Source organism: Eulemur rufifrons, chromosome 17, assembly GCF_041146395.1.
Source record: "Eulemur rufifrons isolate Redbay chromosome 17, OSU_ERuf_1, whole genome shotgun sequence".
Classification (NCBI taxonomy): domain Eukaryota; kingdom Metazoa; phylum Chordata; class Mammalia; order Primates; family Lemuridae; genus Eulemur; species Eulemur rufifrons.
The window spans coordinates 71,331,763-71,353,221 of record NC_090999.1 but is presented as its reverse complement, the minus strand read 5'-3'; the positions used below and the strand labels follow the sequence as shown (position 1 = coordinate 71,353,221).

The window sequence follows — 21,459 nt, the reverse complement described above, 5'->3', positions numbered from 1 at the left end:
AAGCACTGTAAGATAACATCATCTGGTATATTCTGGCCAAAAGTGTGCCCTGTTTAGAATATTAAATTGAATAAAAAATGAAAAAAAAAAAAGAGTTAAAAATAAAAACCACGTTAAAATGGATTTTCTTTTCCAGCTAAAAGAGATCCAGCCTCTTCTTTTTTTAAAAAAATAGGTTACTACCTACCACAGGAGCACAATTCCATGAGGTGCAGACAGACCGAAATAATGAAAGGGCTCTGTAAACACATTTTGAAATCTATTGACATAGAGGAAACCAAATTTAAAATTATGTATCTTTACTATTCAGAACGTATTAATAGTAAATACGCCGTATGTCATACTTTTAACCTCTTCATTTTTGCCATAGCCCTTCACCTGTCTTTAAGTAAAACAAAACAAAACAAAAAAGCTACATATTTTTATTTAGCTCAAGAAATTTAGGCACATGGGCAGGACAGATTTCACAAGTATACAGCTGTGTTTCCTAATAGACTGAATACATATCATTGCCATGAATACATCTTTTATCTTAAAATGCCAATGAGCATCAAAAGGAAATGTTTTATTGGTATTTTTGTTTAACAAAAATAGGGCCTCAAAATAAGTGCTTCGGTAGAATTTTTGAACAGTAATTAGCCTGTTCCCAGAGGACCTAGTTTAAAGCACCACACAACAATGTGTGTTTACATCACCCTTTTATTTCATAGTTAGAAATAATACAGTTCCACAGGGTAAATCATCAATAAATAATGGTGTTTAATCATTAAACGTAAAAATCCCAACTCTTTGGCATCTGACAGGATTCTATTTCTTGTCAAACTAATGACTGTACAGATATAGTTAATCTTAGTGATCATTCATCAATACAATATGTTACAAAGGTGCAATTTACTTTCAAATATACAACAGCTAAAAATTTCCAGCCCACCAAGAAATCTGATCATCTCAGTAAGATATGGGCCAACCTCCCCGAGGCTCTTTCATATGGTTTGCCTGAATGAAAGTATAATAAACATTGATTAAGAGTTCCTAGGGTTTCCTAATGCTTACTCTGCTCTAAATAGAGTTTGCCATTCATTTGGGCTAAAGAAAAATCACAACTGCACCAGGAATGACCCACTCATTAATTAAAAGGTGTTCTTATTTTATAAGCTAGATTGCTAACACCTAAGAAACTCACAGCCCCAAAATAAAACTTGAAGCAGCCCTATGCTGCCAGAAATGCCAATTCAGTAATAAATTGCACCTTCAAGAGTCAAAAAAAAAAAGAAAAAAAGAAATAGAAATGTTTACAAAAGTTAAGTTACATACTTTTTTTTTCCCAAAATATATTCAAGAATAGTTGAGCTGTATTTGTTACTAAAGCCAGGGCATTAATTCTTTAGCAACAAATTAAACCAGTGCAATTGACATAAATTGTTAAGTAATCCAGGATTAACCCATTAAAACTATAGAAGCACTTTAGGCTCCTACACTAATCCTAGAAACTGGAATTTCAATGAGTGCTTGTGTTGCACAGAACTAAAACTGGAATGACCCAATGCCATGCTGAATGGTATCACTTCATACTTGGTTTAAGCATTCAATAGTAGAAATCATAAGATCCTCTATTAAAGTTCCATTCACTTACAGAAAATTCAGATGCAAACAGTATTATGCCTATAATCCACAATTAAAAGAATCCTTTCCATTTTAAAGTTCTAGATGAATTTTAAATTAGAAAATAAGCACTAAGGAGACTTTTCTCAACTTATGAAAACTTCATATTGGAAACTTTCTGGAAAAGCTTCCCCCCCATTGTAAAATAAATACTTTGTATCCCAAATTTAATTGTATTAAGACACACTTTAATAACGCTATAAAGAAATATTTTACAGCCATAGAGATCAATAACTTTCCATGCGGAAATAAAAAATTCATTGCTCAATAATATTATTGAGGCAAGTAAAGAAAGATTATTCTCTTGTCAATCTGAAATGTTAATATTTTTCAGTGCAAAACCAGTTATAAAATATTTAAACTCAATATTTAAAAATAAAAAGTGGTCCAATTCAGCAATGTTCAAGTTCTAAATTTCATAAAACAAATCATTACATACATTGTATAGTAAAATACAGAGATTCAAGAAGTACTTGAGTACTTAAGATATAAATTTCTAATGAATCATACCAATTTAGCAACAACCAAGCAGATAACATTCCCAATTTGAGCGTCAGAATCATAAAGATGAAATTACTGTACCAAAGCCTTTTTTCCTAGCTAAACAGCTATACAAACTAATGGTCAACATTCTGTTATCTTTGCAGTTGCGTGCTCTAGAATGATATCCCCCCCCAAGTACCTGTGATTTCATTCCTGTATTCAAAATTTTATCCAGACAATTTTTATGTTCCAAGAACACTTAGCTGATATAACCATCTATAATGTGAAGAGTCATGTACAGAGTACAGCAGTGGGATTTTTTTCTAGCCAAATGTAGGCTGACCTAAACTGGTTTAAACTCTCTGTAAGTCATTCATGTATTATTCCTAGCAAACACACGGTCCCCTCGGAGGGTTAGGTGTTGAAGCTGGTACTGTAGCACTTCTGTGTCAGCTGGCTCCTTGATGTTCATTTTATCTAGATTGAGGTAGTCCAGAGATTTGGAGTGCGCCCTCTTACCTTTAAGAAGACAGAGAGGCAGAGGCCCATGGAGGGCCTTATAAGGTTCATAAGGTAAAGATTTAGTGCACTTGTCTCCTGAGCTGGGCATCCGCCTTCGCCTCCTGCCGTTGACAGCTGGAATCTCGTATGGCTGGTAGTACCTACTTCTGGTTTTATACAAACGAGAGGAACGGGCAAGTCCTGCATCCAGCTGTTTGGAGCGCAAGGAAGGCACAGCTTCTCCCTTGCTCTCTTCCCCTCCTGTGCACTTCTGGGCTAACTTCAGGAGTTCCTCACCCGTTGTGAAGCCAACCAAATAGTTAGAGTCCATGTGGAGGATCTGGTAGCCTGACACAGTCCTCCGCATCGGGGAGCAGGGCGTGCTGGAGCAGCGGGGCTTCTCTGCCTCCGCCTTTCCCGGGGAGCTGGCCTCGGCCACGGGGAAGGGCAGGCTGCTCAGGGTACTTCTGGACTCTCCATTAATATCGACTTCCATTTTAGGCAGCAGGCTGCACACTCCTAAAAGTAAACAGACTCAGATTAGAAAAGTATAATGCACAGAACCTTAGGCCACACCAGATCCTTTCAGAAGGCTCATGGAGTATGAAATAACGCTCGCCAGAAAGACAGCCAATGTACCATTGACAGATTTTTACCTATGTGCATTAAAAGTTTCAGAGCAGGCATGAAATGATCACTACCTCTCTGCCTTCAAGAACTCAAAAGCAGGTTAAATGGAAGTCCGAAGTACTACAAAACAGTTCAGATGGAAAAGCAAACAGAAAACAATGATACTTCTCTAAATGCAGCACTCCTTTCAATCATGCAAAGTTTATTCCTTTATAGATCTCAACATTAAGCAAATAAAAGCAATCATACACTTTCACAAGAATCTTCAAAATATTTCTGGCTTAAAAGTTAAATTTTTCCAATATTTAATTTTTAATTGTGCTCAGAGCTCTTGACACCTGCAATTCTTTTCACCTGTGTTTAAGGGACATAAAATAAAATTGATTGAGTGATGAATTTCTGCAAAGAATCCAATTTAGAACTAAAAAAATATTTTTAGGGTATGGAGGAGTCTTAGGTGAAAGTTTTTCCAAACCTTGTAAATGTTCCTCTTTCCATATCCCCAATGAATTATTTAAAGAAAATCATTTTGTAGTTTAAAAGTTAATCCTAAAATCCATACATCACATTATTTTTAATACTAAAAATACAAAAAAAAATCAGATGTCATTTTACTTGACTAACTGTAAAATAAACCATTGATTTGACAGTTATTTTATAAAACCTAAGGCACTGTACTTTTGAATAGTTTCATAAATGGCAGAACAATTCACAATGAACACTAACATTATTCCTTACAATTATCACACTACATAGTTTGGGAAACTGCATTGACAAGAAGTACCAAAATAGTGGTTAGGTTCCTAGGAAATTGCAGATAAATCAAATTTTGGAAAATAAAATATTAAGGGAAACAATGACAATGTCTTTTCTAAGAAACTATTTGTACTTGCTCTTCCATTGGAAGTAGTTAACAGTTTTAAGCATCTCAGATTGCTAATCAAAATGATGTCAACTGAAGTTACTGAAAAATTTATTAAATAATTCTTATGAATCTTTTTGTAAAAGAAAGAACCATTTCCTAATTGAAGTATTTCCTAAAGTTTGGGTATTCATTTAAAAGCCAAGCCATTAGAAAGCTACAAAAGAAAACCAGAACGTTATTCCTCCACTTGCGTGCTCTACTTTCCCTCATTAGAAGATTGAGAAGTTACCAAATGCCATCCTGTCCTTACTATGGTCTCCACCTATAGCACGACTAAGAACATTCATAACAATTCCTGATATAAAGCAAATGCCAAAGGGATCAATATAGTTTTACTATTTACTCTAAGCCTTAAACTATTTCCAATTTTTATTTAATTAAAATACTCTAGTCCATCAAGCTTTCTAGATTTAAAGTATGCAGCTTTATTTATTTTATTGATGTAAAATTAAATTTACATTTGACTGTGCAATTTATTTCTCTATTGACAGGATTGGAGGAGTAGGTAACTACCAGCTACTTTGATAATGTATAATAAGATTTCTCAGCTAATAATTTTAGAGAGCCATATGAAGCCTCACCAAGTTTTTATGCTAAACAAACATTTGCCCTCAGCCAAATGACAAATTAATCCTTTCTCACTATTCTATGGCACAGAAATAGCACAAGAGGAGGACATATTCAAGACCTCCAACCTACATAATGTGACTGGCAGCTACAGGCAGGAACCATTTCTCTGATACTTCATTCTGAAAGGCAAGAAGGGGAGGGAGGGTCAGTGCCACACCCAAGAAGAGTTACCAAGCAACCCATTTGTACTAACAGAGACTCTGGTCTAGGTAGCTTCTGAATCCAGCACCATGACAACCCATGATAGCCACCAAGAACCTTATTGCATTCTCATTTGTTATATTATAAACTTCTTTAAATCCATGAATTCAGATCCCACTCATTCTCAACTGGGCAATAATTCATACAGAAGCTAGGCTGAAATTTATGTTTTTTTTGTCTATGAGATAAAACATCACTAAGCAAGTTAACAGCATATAAAGTTACAGGAAGGAAGAGTGGGAACAGGCTGCTGTGGTCGACAGACTCATCCAAAGTTTGATCCCATACTAAGCCAATCCTACTGCATCAAGGCAAACCTTCAGGAATTCTTAGAATCTTTTGGGATTGGGAATAAGGATGGAAGAATACAAAGGTTTAGAGATAAGTAGAAATTATATATTTAGCTAGAAAATAAGTACCTGGAAAATTACAAAAATGAAGAAAGTTAAACGAAGAAATGTATAAAGGTCAAATTTTGATTTTATATGAAATAGACACTATTGTTAGAGGAGTAACTATCATCAGTTAAGCTTCTAATAGCCAATAAAAAAAAAATATCACCTGATTTGGGCAGAACTATCCAAATACGATCTTCTGGCATCTACCTACTGATTTAACATCTACGTTAAGTAGAAGATATAGAAGTGGTTTAAGAGCTCTGAAAATTTCAACCGAACAGCCTGAAGTATGAAACCTACCATATTTCACTGAGGTAGACAACACACTCACTGTAGAAAATACCACCTAACCAGAAAGTTAAAGAAATAAGAATTTCTAATATCCTCTAACATAAATATTCAACCTAGCAACCAAGGCCAATGCAAAACAGGTTAATATTCTAGGTAAAATTTCTGAATGAGGGTCTTACTGCACTGGAATATGAAAAGGCTCATTTTAAATATTACATATACAACTGCTACCTGATGATTTTCTGATGAGCAATTCTAAGAGCTAGAAAACTGTACTTTTTAGCTATCAAACAACAGTACTTTTGCTCCAAACTAAAAATAGTGTATTCTCAAAACTAACAGCTCCTTAGGTGGTTCATTGGTCTCCGCAGTGTATTGCCATATGTACCAGAACAACTTCAGGTCTTGATATTCATGTAAGGAATATGAATGGTAGAACCAAGACTCACAAACTGCTTACATTTTTTTTAAAAGCATTCTTTTTGCCTATATATTGCCCTTCTAAAGAACATCTGCTCAACTGCATGGCACCAAGAAAGATAGGTGGAGGCTGAGTTTGAGACAAGAGGGCACTGATTGGCAAAAATTTCATTTTTAGTTGGGCAGAACGCCAGTTAAGCAGCATCCCTCCTATTCTTCACCTGTGACAGAAAACAAAACTTTGTATGCTACTAAATTCCTGAGAATTGCCTGACTGGCTTTAAATATTGGGTCAAAGTCCCGAGAGCAGTTATAGGAATCAACTTTCTCAGGTTATCTTTCAAAAAGGCAGAAGCTCTTTAAGAACTGTCCCAGCTTAAGAGGAAGAAGTCTAGGTACACCTTCTAATTCCAGACTTCTACCCAAAAAAGGACGACACTAAAGACAGTAAAAATCGAATGGTCTCCAAGTCAACATACCTTGCTACATGGACATCAAATATTTTCCACAGCAAAATTTCTTATTAAAAAGCATTCATCGGGAAACTTACCTACAGTGGCTACAACTGGAGATGGCCCGTGCTTAGCAGTATATTCTTCAGATTTTACTATGAAAAAATTGCTCGTGACTTGTTACTTTTAAGAAGCCTATTCATGACTCAGCATTTTGTTTTATGTTATAAAATATAACCTTGTATCCAAAAAGCATACTGCCAAGATAAATAATTACAAAGTACTCATGTAGATACATGCAACAGGCACCATAGCCACTGCCATGGCAGCACTAGAATAAACTGTGAGTCAAGAAATCAGGTACAATGGTAACTTCTGCATTACAGAGCACTAAAAATCAGGACCAGAGACACCCTTCTTGTTTCCATTAATGCTGTTCCTATATATTAATAGTTTAAAGCAAAAATAAAGATTGGAAACAGGCCAGGAGCAATGGCTCACACCTGTAATTCCAGTATTTTGGGAGGCTGAGGCAGGAGGACCACCTGAGGCCAGGAGTTCAAGACCAGCCTCGGGAACATAGGAAAACCTTGTTTCTACAAAAAATTTTTTAAAAAGTAGGACCAGGCATGGTGGCGCATGCCTATAATACTAGCACTCTGGGAGGCCAAGGTGGAAGGATCGCTTGATGTCAGGAGTTCAAGACCACCCTGGGTAAGAGTAAGACCCTGTCTCTACCAAAAATAGAAGAAATGAGCTGGGCATGGTGGCCGCACTTAAAGTCCCAGCTACTCGGGAGGCTGAGGCAGGAGGATTGCTTGAGCCCAGGAGTTTGAGTGTGGTGTGAGCTGTGATGACGCCACTGCACTCTACCTGGTCAACAGAGTAAGACTCTGTCTTGGGGGGAAAAAAAAAAGAAAGAAAAAGAGCAGCAAAATTTCTGTGAATAGAAGAGTCTAGAACAGAAAATGAAAAAGAATAGAAAAGTCAGCTTATAGTTGAAAAATGCTTTTAAAACTTAGTTTCTTAAACAACTACCAGGAACAAATATAATTTTTAAATGACACCTAAAGGTCTTCAATATCAAATTCCCTCGTAATCCAACCAGTAACAGTAGCACTGACATATTTATAAAACACAGAAGACTTGGCAGTGTTCATAGGTGCTACTGTACTTCTTAGAAATTTATGAGGAACCAACTATAATACATGACACTAGACAAACGTAATGTTAATTCTAGAAAAATGTATACAGTGCACATTTTAAAAGCATTGGGAACAACATGCAATTGTGAATTCTGGCTAAAACTAAGGCAAACAGTTCCAAACCACAGCACACATGTAGGAGAACCTGGCGTACCAGAATAAGAACATTCAAAAGCCTACAACCTGTATGGAATATGCACAGCTTTGAATACTCTCCAAGAGGCCAAACCTCCTAAACTTTGGGCACAAATACCAATATTTCGAAAATAAAACCTAAATGTCCTTAGTTCCTTAGATCAGCTTTGAAAATAGTTGGTAAGTTTCACAACTGCTATAAAAAGAATTCTTTTCCAGAAACACTGCATCCTAGTATTTATATTTCATCTAAGAAACTCAAAGAATTAATTGCTTCATTAACTTTCCTATGTTTATTTATGCATCAGTAAAATGCTCATTTAAAAAAAATCCAACTCTCTAAAGCTTAGCTTAGATGTCAAAAGACATGAAATTCTATTGTTAGACTCATTCCATCAACTTAAACATTGCTGTTTTTTCTGTCTTCTCTTAAAACATCTTTGGTCTTCTCTGTTATAGACTGAATTAGTTTATCACAAATATTTTTCATGATTGGAGAGATCTGGTAAAGTCTGGTTATAATGTCATTCTCATGGAGAGAAAGGAATGCAGAGGTTCCCAAAAAGATGAGAAGGTGATTTAGCACCAAGACACCTCCAGGGATTGCCTGTGGCCAGCTCCCATGCTACAGGGTGTTTGAGTCAGTGACATACATGAAGAAACAGGATTTATTTTACTAGGCTTTAGGACTGGGGCTCCATCCTACTTACTAAGTTCTATAACTGTGCAGAGATGTCGCAAAGAGCTCTTAGAGTCCCTGGACATTTTTTATAACCACCTTTTCCTTCCAGATATTTTCGAGTCTTTTCCTTTCCCTACTAACCTACTCCAGTGATTGCTATTTCTTTTTGAAACCTACAAAAGCAATACATGCACACTGAAAGCTATCCAATCCAAATAATTCATAATGATGCAGTATAAAAGGCAAAATTACTCTTCATCCCCTACCAATGCCAGACACATCTAGAAAAAAACCCCTATTAATATTTTGGAGCATCCTTCCTTTTCCTGTGCATTTATAAATGTCTGAGAATGGGTGATCACTTCTTCCAGCAATGAAAACATGTAAGTATATACATATACATATACATATTTATATACATAGACATGCACATATATTTATATACATATATACACACACGGGACTATTCCTGCAAGAAATTCCATAAGTAAAAATGCTGAGACAAAGAACATGTATATTTAAAAATTTTGTATCAATCACCATAAAGTCTTATATATAATTATTCATTTTTTTACACAGAGAGCGTATTACTTTGTATAACTAAAAATTAATATAAATAACATTTAAAAGTAAAATCTACACACTCACCAGGCGAGTGTCTATTTCTCCTTTTATTGCCTATAAATATGAATTATCAGAGAAGAAAGGGAAGATGATGGACCCAAAAGATAATGTGTTTGCTTTTTCCAAAAGGGATAAGATAAATGAAAAGGGCATCATGTCTATTCTTTGACCTCAAATCTCCAATATTATTTTCCCTTATAACAATTAGACATTTCTTTAAAGAAATATATAAACTAAATGTCAACTTTCCTTCAAAAAAGGGAAGATATGTGTGTGTGTGTGTGTGTGTGTGTATATATATATATATATATACAAGAAAAACATAAACAGTATACATTTTAAAAGCGCATGGTACAGCATGCAATACCCCAGCACAAGGATTATGGCTGAGACTAAAGCAAACAAGTTCAAACCACAACACCCGTGAGGGAAACGTTGTACACCAGGATGAGCAGTCAGGAGTCTACAACCTGTATGGAATCTACACAGTTTTGAACTTCTCCAAGAGACCAAGCGTCCTATCTACTTGGCACAAAGACCAAAATTTAGAAAACATAACCTAGATGCCTAAGTTCCTTAGACCAGCTCTGAAAATAGCTGGTAAATTTTACAACTGCTATACAAAGAATTCTTTTTGAAATTGCTTTCTGAGAATTTTTTAAAATAAGATTTATCAAAAAAATTCACTCTCAGTAATCAAAACACTGGCTCCATATGCTTTAACTGTTTTGCGGCAACATATAGCAATACCCCATAAGAGAAAACAGATATGAATATAAATGTCATGTTAACAAAATCCTTTTCAAGAGGTACCTGAAACAAACCATTCAGAATAGAGCTATTCTTTGAGAAATGGCATCTCCTAAGCATGACTAATACTAGTTTAGTGGTACCTAGAATCATCTAGTTTTTTTTTTTTTTTTTTGTTGAGACAGAGTCTCACTTTGTTGCCCAGGCTAGAGTGAGTGCCGTGGCGTCAGCTTAGCTCACAGCAACCTCAAACTCCTGGGCTTAAGCGATCCTACTGCCTCAGCCTCCCGAGTAGCTGGGACTACAGGCATGCGCCACTATGCCCGGCTAATTTTTTCTATATAGATTTTTAGGTGTCCATATAATGTCTTTCTATTTTTTTTTAGTAGAGACGGGGTCTCGCTCAGGCTGGTCTCGAACTCCTGACCTTGAGCAATCCACCCGCCTCGGCCTCCCAGAGTGCTAGGATTACAGGCGTGAGCCACCGCGCCCGGCCAAATCATCTAGTTTTAATGCCAGAATCATCTTGGAGTTCACCTGCCTGGAAGCTTCACCTCCATTCATACAGAAGAGGACACTGAAGCCATGAAGATAGGGGCTTGCCCAGAGCCATGCAGGTAGTTAGTGGCCATGATTACATCCCAGGACTCCTGGCTCCAAGTCCAGTGTTCCTTCGATTTCATCATCCTGGCTCCAAGTCCACAGGGTTCCCAAACTTGTCTATAAACCGAAATCATCCAACGAGCTTCAAAAAGTACTGATGTCTGTGTTCCACACCAGATTTGTGATTTAATTGATCTGGGGTATAGCCTGGGCTCTGAAAGTTTGAAAAGATCCCCAGGTGATTCTAATATGCATACAGGGAACTTGTCAGATAGAAAAGTTTCACTCCTGTAAGTTCCTGCCTTGTTTTTAATCAGTAATTATTGTATAGTCATGTTGGTGAACATAATTTTTGTCTGCTTATAATTGCTAACAACCTATCCCTCGGCCTTCTAATTTACTGTTTCTAATTCACTGTGGGCTGAAAATATCTGCTAACCAAATGTGTTAAAACTGGATATAAAATAAAAATAAATCTGTGCTGAATGAGAATCAGGCTCCTTCATCTGCATACACTTTCGCATTATTATTTTAGCTATGTAGAAGCTTATGTCAGGTAGAGTTACTTTGGAGAACAGTCTGGTGGTTACTTATAAAATTGAATAAAGGCTCATTAAACAACCCAGGTACCCCACTCCTAGGTATTTACCCAAGAAAAATGAAGACACATGTTCACACAAAGACCTGACCATGAATGTTTATAACAGCTTCATTCACAATCACCAAAACTGGAAACAATCCAAGTGTCCATCAACAGGGAAATAGATGAACAGAGTGTGGTCCATCCTTGTAATACAATACCACTTAGTAAAGAAAAGAGGCAAACTGGGAATACACTAAGTGAAAGAAACAGATAGAAAACACTATATACTGTATGATTCCATATATACGACATTCTGGAAAAGGCAACACTATTGGGCGACAAATCAACGATGGCCAAGGATTGGAGACAACTACCAAGGGGCAAAAGGGAATTTTGGGGGATGACAAAAATATCCTATATGTTGACTGTAGTGGTCATTACACAATTGGATATAATTGTCAAAATGCATGAACCAGACACCTTAAAAGAAAAATGTGAATTTTACTATATATGTTATACTTCAATAAAGTTGTTAAAAAGAAATCTTTGTCACATTTCCAAGTTTTAGATGGTCCTCTAAATTTTAAATTTTTTGCATTGTATAATCTTAGAATCAGAAAGAATCTTAATGGTTGCCCAGTGTATGCCTGAACACCTTCAATGACAGGTACTCACTACCTCCCACATTGGCTCATTTCACCTTATACAGCTCTGCTAGAATGCCATTTTATTTACATTTACAACTATATCTTTATATACATACACATATACAGTCAGCAGTCTGTATCTGTGGGTTCTGCATCCATAGACTCAACCAACCACAGATAGAAAATATGTTTTTTAAAAAAATTACATCTACAGAACATGTACAGACTTTTTTTCTTGTCATTATCCCCCAAACAATACAGTATAACAACTATTCACATAGCATTTACATTGTAATAGATATTTTAAGTAATCTAGAGATGATTTAAAGTATACAGGAGGATGTGCATAGGTTATATGCGAATACTAAGCCATCTTATATCAGGGACTTGAGCATCCTCAGGTTTTGGTATCTGGGGGAAGTCCTGGAACCAAGCCCCCATGGACATCAAGGGACAACTGTACACACATATGCATATATAAAGATAGACAGATATCAATATAAATATATACACACACATATATTCTGATAGCTTCTGCCCATTGCTTTATTGTGCTTTATTCCAATTGAGTTGGTGACTCAGCCACATTATTGCTTATTCAGTATTCTCTAAAAGCACTTTGTACTATGGTTTTCAATCTTCAAGATCTTTTCCTCAAAACTGAAAATTTTAGTAATGCTTCCATTTTTTTTTCAATGTTTTAAAATGCATTTTTATAAATTGGATAGGTTTTATCAAGTTAACAAAATTAAATTGCTTGTTTTTCCCCACCATCCCTTTGAATCATTCTGCTGCTGACTTCTCATTTAGAAATCACTTATTAGGAAACTCTACTTTTTCCAAGGACTATGACCTCTCTACACGATTCAAAGCAAGAACCTACAAAGATATTGGCCAAGTAGAATGACATACAAAAGCATGAACTCACACTAATAAGGTTTTGAAAATGCTGAAGATCCATAAAGATCATTAAATTTTTTCCCCTTCAAAGACTTGGAGCCACATGGACAACTCTGTCAGCACAGACACACAGAGGACAGACTGAAAAAAAGACAACTAAAGGAAGACAACAGCATGGCATATTTTTACCACTTTAAATTTATGGTGTGATAAAAGGAATGTCACACTTGCAGTGAACTGCTATACAACTATGTGAAAATGATGCTCCTTTCTGCCATTCTTTCTATGTGATAATATAAAAATAGAATTTTTTGCAAATTATTTCACCAATCATTGGAGATTAATGTTTTTACTAAAATTTTCCCCAAATTGGAGTAACTATCTCTAACTACTACACTTTGAAATATTATTGGATAAGATCTCCTTTATCTTATATGAAGTCAGAAAAAGGAAAATCTACTCAAAGAATCAAATATTTCAGATAAAATGATGCTAGCATAAAACAATAATTTCAGTTCTCGCCACTAAAAATTTTATAATTACAGTAAATATATTTGCAATAATACATTGATATTTCACATTCACTTGTTTATATATATAGTCCTTAGAACACATTATGGTATTATGTTCATACAAATGGTTAACAAACAGAAAAAGCAAAATATAACTCACCAGACTAAATCCCAGAAGATGTCACTGTACAATTTCCAATGAGGCCCAAGGGAACACAGACATAATAATTTTTCTGTTCTACTCCAGATACTAAACATGAAATACAAAAATAAACCTTTAACAAGTAACACAACTTATAACACAATTATATCAATTCTAACTGTAAAACAGAATGAAACTAGCAGGAGGTACTAACACCAGATACAGGTTATACAGCGTATAATTATTAATTCAATTAAAGTAATTTTGACTTTCTTCAGCTAAACGAATCCTCAAACATTTTTATCATGCCCATTCCTCTGCATTCTTTTGCTTAAACTCCACCTAGAGATTAAGAACAGCTAACTGGCCTACATAAAGAGATAAGAAAAATTAAGGGCTGAAGTGCTGGTTTCCCCATTCCAGTACTATTCACATATTCGTCAGAATCACGGTATTCTATGGAAAAAAATGATGCTGAGCCTGGGGTCAAAAGAACAGGTCCTAGCTCTGGCCTTGCTAAGAACTCTGCTCTTGACTTTGCAAAAACAGCAATTTTTAAAATGAGGACAACAATACTATTCTTCCCCCCAATGCAGTTGTAAGGTGGATCAAATGAAATGAGGTAGTTGAACATGTTTTGCATGCCAGAAAGCCCTTTACGGATGTGTGATGCTATTATTATGCAATCAATTTTTGTTATCTACTCATTTTAGCCATAAAACAGCAATAAAAATCTTCCATAAGATTGCTGTGAGGCCAAGGACCAGGAGGTTCTTGCAAAACAATTAAAAAGAGAGAGAGAGAGAATGACTCAAAAGCTACTTTTTTATAGTTACCATCTTGCTTAAGGTTTCTAGCATCTCCTCTGTGCCTGACCCCTCCTACCTAGGAAGTTAACGTGTAAGAGAATTTTTCTTTATCTCCTACCCCTCCCCCTAGTTAATTGGGTTAATTTGGTAAGACCAAGAAAACTCCCCAAAGTCCTTTTCTACCTACAATATAAAGGTTTCTTTGGATGTTGGGCTTTCTGTTGACGTGTTCAACAACAGAAGGGGGTTGGGGAAGGCTCAAATGAGCTGAGTAGCTTCATTTTACCTACACAGGTACACGGAGCCTGAAAAGGTGGCAACAGTATGACATGTTCTCAAACAGAGACAAACAGCAAGGGAAAAGGCAAGGAGTTTGTCACTTTATTACTATTCTTACCAGTACAGAAGAGTTTCAGCCAAAGGAAATGGGTAATTGTTGAATTAAAGGTATGTACTTCCTCAGCTTGAGACACTGGAAGAAGCTAATGCACCAAGAACTGTCATTCCAAGAAACTAGCCTGCTGATCAGCCTTTGGGACTTCTTTAGATACGGATAACAGACACACAACAAACGCTCCCTTTCATTTCTTTTGCCACCAACTATTTTCAAATTGGGTAACCAAAAAATCTAAATAATTAAGCCTTGGTTCTACCCCACAAATGGAAGCCTCTGGTTTTAACAAACTGTGAAATGTAATGTAATAAAAACTTTGACCTAATGATAAATTTTTTATTTAATATAATTACTCCAAAGAATTTCCCCAATCCCGGTGTTATAAAGTTCACATTGATTTTGTATTTAATGGATTTTTTAATGGGGAAGGGGAATAAAAAGAATAATATTTTTAAGCATCTTCTATATGCCAAAAGCTATATACAATTTATATCATTTAATCTGAACTAGATGAGGAAAATATTACCCCCACTTTTATTCTATTCAATAACACTTTTTGAGAGTCAGAGCAGGAATCTGAACCCCAAATGGTCTGACTCCAAAGCCCATTTACTTGTCTTTGTAGCCTCTATTCAATGATAAACCCACATGTATAACCTTTTACACAATAATCATCTTCCTGAAAAATGTATAGTAATTAATCTCTGTAAATGGAATCCTACTCTAAATGTGTGGTGAGGCACTTTATCTAAAAGCTTTATTGTCTCATTTGCAAAACAGTTAAAGGGAGGTAGTTTTAACTACTAGCTGCAAGGTCATTTCCAACTTGAAAAATATTAGGATTTTAACGCACACGGTGAAGCATCTCACACAAAATCCTTCTAAATTCATGGACTCTTTCTCCCAAGAGCCTCTAGAATTCTTTAAAAAATTGTAAGTTACAAGGCAGAGCTGGTTATATGGTTTGAACGCCAAATACAAATATATATATATATGTGTGTGTGTGTGTGTGTGCATATATATATATTTTCTACTCTATTTTTCAGGGCTTACATCTATCACAAAGAGAGAAATTTCATTTAGACTCTTAGAAATTGAGATTGAAAACTGAGAAGGAACATTAGAAAAATCTGTATTTTTGGCTGGGTGCAGTGGCTCATATCTGTAATGCTAACACTCTGGGATGCCAAGGCAGGAGGATCACTTGAGATAAGGGGTTCAAGACCAGCCTGGCAAGAGGGAGACCCTGTCTCTACTAAAAATAGAAAAAATTAGCCAGCTGTGGGGGTGCACGCCTGTAGTCCCAGCTACTCAGGAGGCTGAGGCAGGAGGATGGCATGAGCCCAGGAGTTTGAGGTTGCTGTGAGATAGGCTGACGCCATGGCACTGAGACTCTATCTCGGGGGGGGGGGGGGGGGGGGGGAACCAGAATTTTCTTAATTCTAAACAAAGAATAGTTTTAAAAGTCTTAAATCTCATTCAAACTTTCATATAATTGGCCTCATGCTATTCGGTGACATATTCTTTCTTTCAAACTTTTAAATGCAGTAGAAAAATATTTACACTTTCAAATATTTTTTCACCACAAGAAAAAAATCAACCAAACCTTTATTCTGAATTTGAAAGCAGGGGAGCCTTAAAGTAATCATCCAACTCTTGCACTGGAGCTGATGTGGAAGTCTAGGAAATGGTCGGTAATTTCATAGTAAACAAAGTGTAGAAACTGATTATCCCTATTATGCCAGTGCCAAGCCAAAAATAGAATACAAACACAGAGTCCAAGGGAGCAATACAAAGTGAAACAAGGTGCAAGAGCTCCATTCCATTCTCATTTTTACTCATTTCAGACTTGCTTATGTGTGTAACTGAGTGCTATCTAACAGGAGGATGATGACGATGGTGAAGACAGTGAAAAAGAAAAAATGTAAAGAACAAGATCAGAAACTAACTAGTATAAGACTACACCATCTTTAATAAGAGATGGCCTATAAAGAAATCTACAAAATTACAGCAAGGGTTTTACCTCTATCTCCTATTAATAATAACTAAAAGACTGCAATATAAAAGTCCTCAAAATGTGTACCTTTCAAATAACACACATTTTTAGAATACTTAAAAAATCTATAAGTCTCTTAACACTCACAATTGATTCTGGCCAACGCTTTGAACATGAAGGTTTGGAAAGGCATCAATAGATCTCCTCTCAGAAAATCAGCAAGAGGGAAAAGAACCAGTATGAAATTCTTAGAAGATGGACTCAATGCTGCACAGAAATACAGACTGCAGTAAACAGAGCAAAGGCGATAGGATATAATGCTTCTAATTATAGGAAGCTGAGACAGAATGCCCTGGGACGTTAACCTGTATATAAGCAATAAATTTTTTTTTTTTTTAAATTAAACATGCCTACAGGCCTCTGGATAGGAAAGCCATGGGTAACTAAGCAAAGAACACCCAGCACTTGACTGCAAGTGAAGCATCTACAAATAGAAAAGTTTGCAAACATTAACTAGCAAGTGTGTCAAATTTCTTAGGTAAGGTAATAGTTATTATTACAGGTAAATAAAGAAGAATGGCCTTTAAAGTAGGGTGACCATATGTCTCAATTCATAGTGGATACCCTGGCATAATTATTTAGAGCACCTCCTTTAACTCTCAAAAATGTCTCCATTTGGCTATTTTAATTGTTATTCTATTCAAAATATACAACAATGGAAAAGCAATGAATTTATAAAAAGAGAGAAAGAAAGAAATACCCTTCTGCTTGCATAGTGGCTTCTCCTAGAGATCTGAGTTTTTCTTTGGGTGTATCCACTTAGATAGTCAATTATTAACTTATTCAGTTATTCAACAATATTTCTTGAATCTTATTAGTTATCCCTGCACTGTACAAGCACTGGCACAATTAATGAAAGCAAGATAAACTTTAGGCAAACACATTGATAAGAGTAGAAGTTATGAGTTCTAATTCTAGCGCCCAAAACATGAAAAAAAAAAAAAAATGGAAAATGGCAGAATTCTCAGAGTGGCAATAATATTAAAGAAGAGACCAATAATGAAAAAGTGCTTGGGGAAAAAAATTACATTATTTAAAAATTCCATTCAGAATAGTGAAAATATTTTGTAACCACTAGTCTTATACTACTTTAAAACAAGTAAAAGAGAGATCAAAAGAAGTAAAAGGGAGACCAGAACATCTTTAAAGCGACAGGACACTGAGCAGAAATAAAATGGTTTAACTGTCACAGTACAATATACAATGAAAACAAAATGCTTAGTTGTACCTACATGCTCCTCTTAGAGGTTACTTTCAAATAATGTTACTTTACGATTTACAACTTGAAAAGAAATCATCAATAGTTTTTAAAAACAGTTGTTAAGTAGGGTGTGACTTTCCTGAAACCATCCTTGACCTTACAAACAAGTCATTAACCTCCCCAACGTGGTAAGACAACCCATAATTAGTTCAGTAAGATAAAAATTCGTTTCTCTTTCTAATATCAGTTCTTTTAATAGCAATCCACCCCCTTAAAGTGCAGCATTCATTTTCTTTCCATTTCTGCTAGTAAAATTTAAACCTAGGTTACTCATATCATCTTATCACGTGAAGTCATCCTTCTACTTTTAGAAAAATACTCAGTTTCACTGCAAATATGACTGACAGTAACTGGAACTGCAGGTCTATATGCAGTCTTTAAAAGCCTCTTAGGAAGCATCATCAAAATGGGATAGGTATGCCCGGTGGGAACAGCTAACCTTCCAAAGGAAAGCTTAAAACCAGGTACTCGTTTTGATAGGCTGGTGACAAAAATCAAAGTTCTCTCTGGAGCAAAGGACTTTCCCCCACCCAACGCCCCCCAGGCTAAAACAGCAAAGACATTTCGAATCCTGTATATAAAGTTTTATTACTCTCACCACATTAAATATATTTAAGAGTTAATTTAAAAACAGCTCTCCAAAATATACAGAGAAAACAAGCAAATTCACTGACTGTTATGTAAGATCAATAAACATATATTATATCCTGGAACAGAAACTACTAACAGCCTCATTTGCAATTAAATAAACTAAAATGTTAACGCATATTCTATACAGTTCTTATCAAATTAAGAGGTCTCTGTGCTCACTATCCCGTTCATTTTAAGTTTATAATGCATTAACAGTTACATAATAAAAACAGAGAAATCTGTGAAACATTCATGAAACATAATATTGTAAGCATAAATCGTGGTCTTGAATTAATAAAGTAACCAAAAGCTTCTGCAAGAATAACCAATACTGTATTCTGAAATTACTGAAAAATAAACTTTGGGAAAGGGTCATTTCTACCTCCATAGTGTCTATCCTGCACTACATGATTATAGAAAATAAAACAACAACGCTAAATTGTAGCGGAGTGGCTCTCTGAGAGAAACAACGTAAAATAAAGAGTCTAGTAACATCAGAAATGTTGTGCAGGAATTGTTCTTTCGGCCAGGAGTAACAAGCACACTGTAATATGCCTCCATCCTTCTGAACCTCAAACGATTAAAAAGTTCCCAGCTCCAGCTTTACCTGCGCACCACAACCATGCACATACACACAAATCTTCGTTCAACGCAAATCACTAACCCACTCGGGTGCAAACTGGCGTGGGTGGAGAAGCAGGGAGTCCCTGAGGATGAACACTTGCAAGGGGAAAAGGACAGGGCCATCATTCCCTTCGCGCTCCCATCTCCTTTCTGGCAGAGATTTGCGGATTCCACCACTAGAGAGAGTTTGGCAGCTTCACAATGGGGCCGCTGCTCAAGGTCTGACTGCCGCCCACCTCGAAACCCCTTTCCGCCGCTTCCCACCAGCCCCAAAGTCCATCCGCGACAGGTGGGGCGAAGCCGGCGATGCTCAACGACATCTGCCGCTTACGCTTCTGGCCAGCACCGGGCCCCAATCCACACGCGGGCACACAGCCACGACCGGCCAGTTCGCCCCCGCCGCACCGGCAGACGCTCGGCGGGTGCCGGCGGCCTTGCACCCGGGTTGCAAGTGTGGGCGAGGGGGCCCCAGCGAGATCAGATCGCCTGGGCTCGCCCCGAGTGGCTATCTGGTCTGGGCAGTCGCACCCTGCGCGCGGCCGGGCACGCGGCCAGAGGTGCAGCAGGCCCGGGAAACAGCTACTTCTCAATGGGGCCCCCAGGCCCGCTGCCCCGCGGTGCGGGCACGGCGGCCGAGGGTGCGAGCGTGCGCGCCAACGCGCCCGACTTCCGCACCGCTGCACCGCGGGAGAGGCGCTCCGGGTCGCCGAGTTCCCGCACCTCCCAGGCGAGCGCACGCCGCGCGCACACGGGGGCGCACGCCCCCGCACACTCACTCGCGCTGCACACTCACGGCGGCTCCGGCCCCACCCCTGTGCCGGGGAACCGCAAAGCTCCCCGCACCCCGCGCGGGCCCCACCCAGTTCACCAGACCCCAACCCCCTTCTTGGGTGCCTGGGAACCGGCCCGCCAAGGCCGGGGGACGCCGGGGCCGCCCCGCTGCCGATCCTGGAGGCTGGCCTGGCCGGGGTTCCCCAGCACCGCGCGGGCACCGTGCGCCCGGCCCCAACATGAGGCAGGGAGGAAGGGGCGGCGCCGCGATTGGGGCTGGCACCGGGATCGGTGACTGGGGCAAACCTCCCCCCCCATCACCACCACCTTTTCTGCGGCACAAAAGGTTGCAGACGGAGCCGCCGTCCCCGTGCAACCTACCCGTGGCCCAGAGCTCCGTCGTCTCCGCTGTGCCCGGGGCCGCGGAGCCGGGGACAAGGGCGGGAGAGGCGCAGGGCTGCGGCGCCGAGATCCGGGCAGAGGCCGCCAGCCGAGCCAGCCGGGTACCCTCTCCTTTCCCACCGCGCTCGGCGCCAGCTACCGCCCGGCGTAGTCCCCGCCCCCTCCTCCTCCTCCTCCGCCCGCCTTCCCGCCTCCTTCCTCAGGCTGCGGAGGCGCAGCCCGTCAGCGCTGAGCCCGCCTCCCGCGCCCAGCTCCGACACCCGGACGAAGGGCGGGCCGGAGGGCGAGGGAAAGGCGCTAAGAGGGCTGAAGAAGTGGGCGGGGGCGGGGCTGGTGACTGGAGAGGGGAGGAGGAGTCGTAACACCCGCTCCCCAGTCCAACCCGGTACTCCAACTGAAGAGCTCCAACTCGCAGGCCTGGGAACACTTAGCCTTCCCTGGTTAAGTGGTGTGCTGATGTTGTCATTTGTGAGTCTCTGCTTAAAGGGCTTAGCTAGCACTGAGCAGAAGTAGAGAAGGCTAGAAGCCCATGAAATTACAAATTATAGCATCAGTTTTAGAAAACTACTAAATATCCAGGGAATGTGTGTTGGGGGGGTGGTAAAGTTCAAATTCAGATTCTGATTGCATTAGCTAGTTTTGAATCTGCAAAGACTTTGATCTTTTCCATTCTTGTAAGAGATTATTTTCTTTGATCAAGATTCTCTTTTCTCAATTCATGTACATCTCCTCTGCCAAACTGGTTAAGCTCAGCGATGAGAATATTTACTGACATTTATTTAGCTCTCACTATGTGCCAGGCCTTTTTACATGCCTTTCCAAATTTACCCCTCTCAACAATTCTGTAAGGAAGTAACCAATTATGATCCACATTTTAAAGACACAGAAAGTTTAAGTAACTTCTTCCAGGGCACATAACCTAGTAAGTGGCTGAGCTGTGTGTATACACAGTGAACCCCAAAACTGTTTATAAATGTTATAAATTTAGGTATCGGTCTCAAAGCAAGAGTTTGTTGGTTTTTGTTTTTAATAAAAAGCTTTATCTAAACATAAAAGACATAATATTAATGGATTTGGTGTGAATCAATAAAAATTTAAACAGTCTTGACTCAAACTTGTTCCAGAATACATATGTC

At 38.3% G+C, this 21,459-nt stretch overlaps 1 protein-coding gene across 10 annotated transcripts; it reads right to left on the bottom strand.

Moving 5' to 3' along the window:
* Positions 1-407: 407 nt before the first annotated feature.
* On the bottom strand, positions 408-20,801 carry MACIR (macrophage immunometabolism regulator). 10 transcript variants are annotated; one of them, XM_069492267.1, is made up of 3 exons: positions 20,303-20,436; positions 13,395-13,484; positions 408-3,165 (listed from the first exon to the last, which is right to left on the bottom strand). In XM_069492267.1, the coding sequence occupies exon 3, from the start codon at positions 3,140-3,142 to the stop codon at positions 2,519-2,521; it is 624 nt and encodes a 207-aa protein (XP_069348368.1). In that variant the 5' UTR covers positions 3,143-3,165; positions 13,395-13,484; positions 20,303-20,436; the 3' UTR covers positions 408-2,518. The 10 variants fall into 10 exon arrangements, with proteins under 10 accessions (XP_069348368.1, XP_069348373.1, XP_069348370.1 ...); XM_069492272.1 differs by lacking the exon at positions 20,303-20,436 and adding an exon at positions 20,019-20,179; XM_069492269.1 differs by lacking the exon at positions 20,303-20,436 and adding an exon at positions 19,415-19,789.
* Positions 20,802-21,459: the final 658 nt, after the last annotated feature.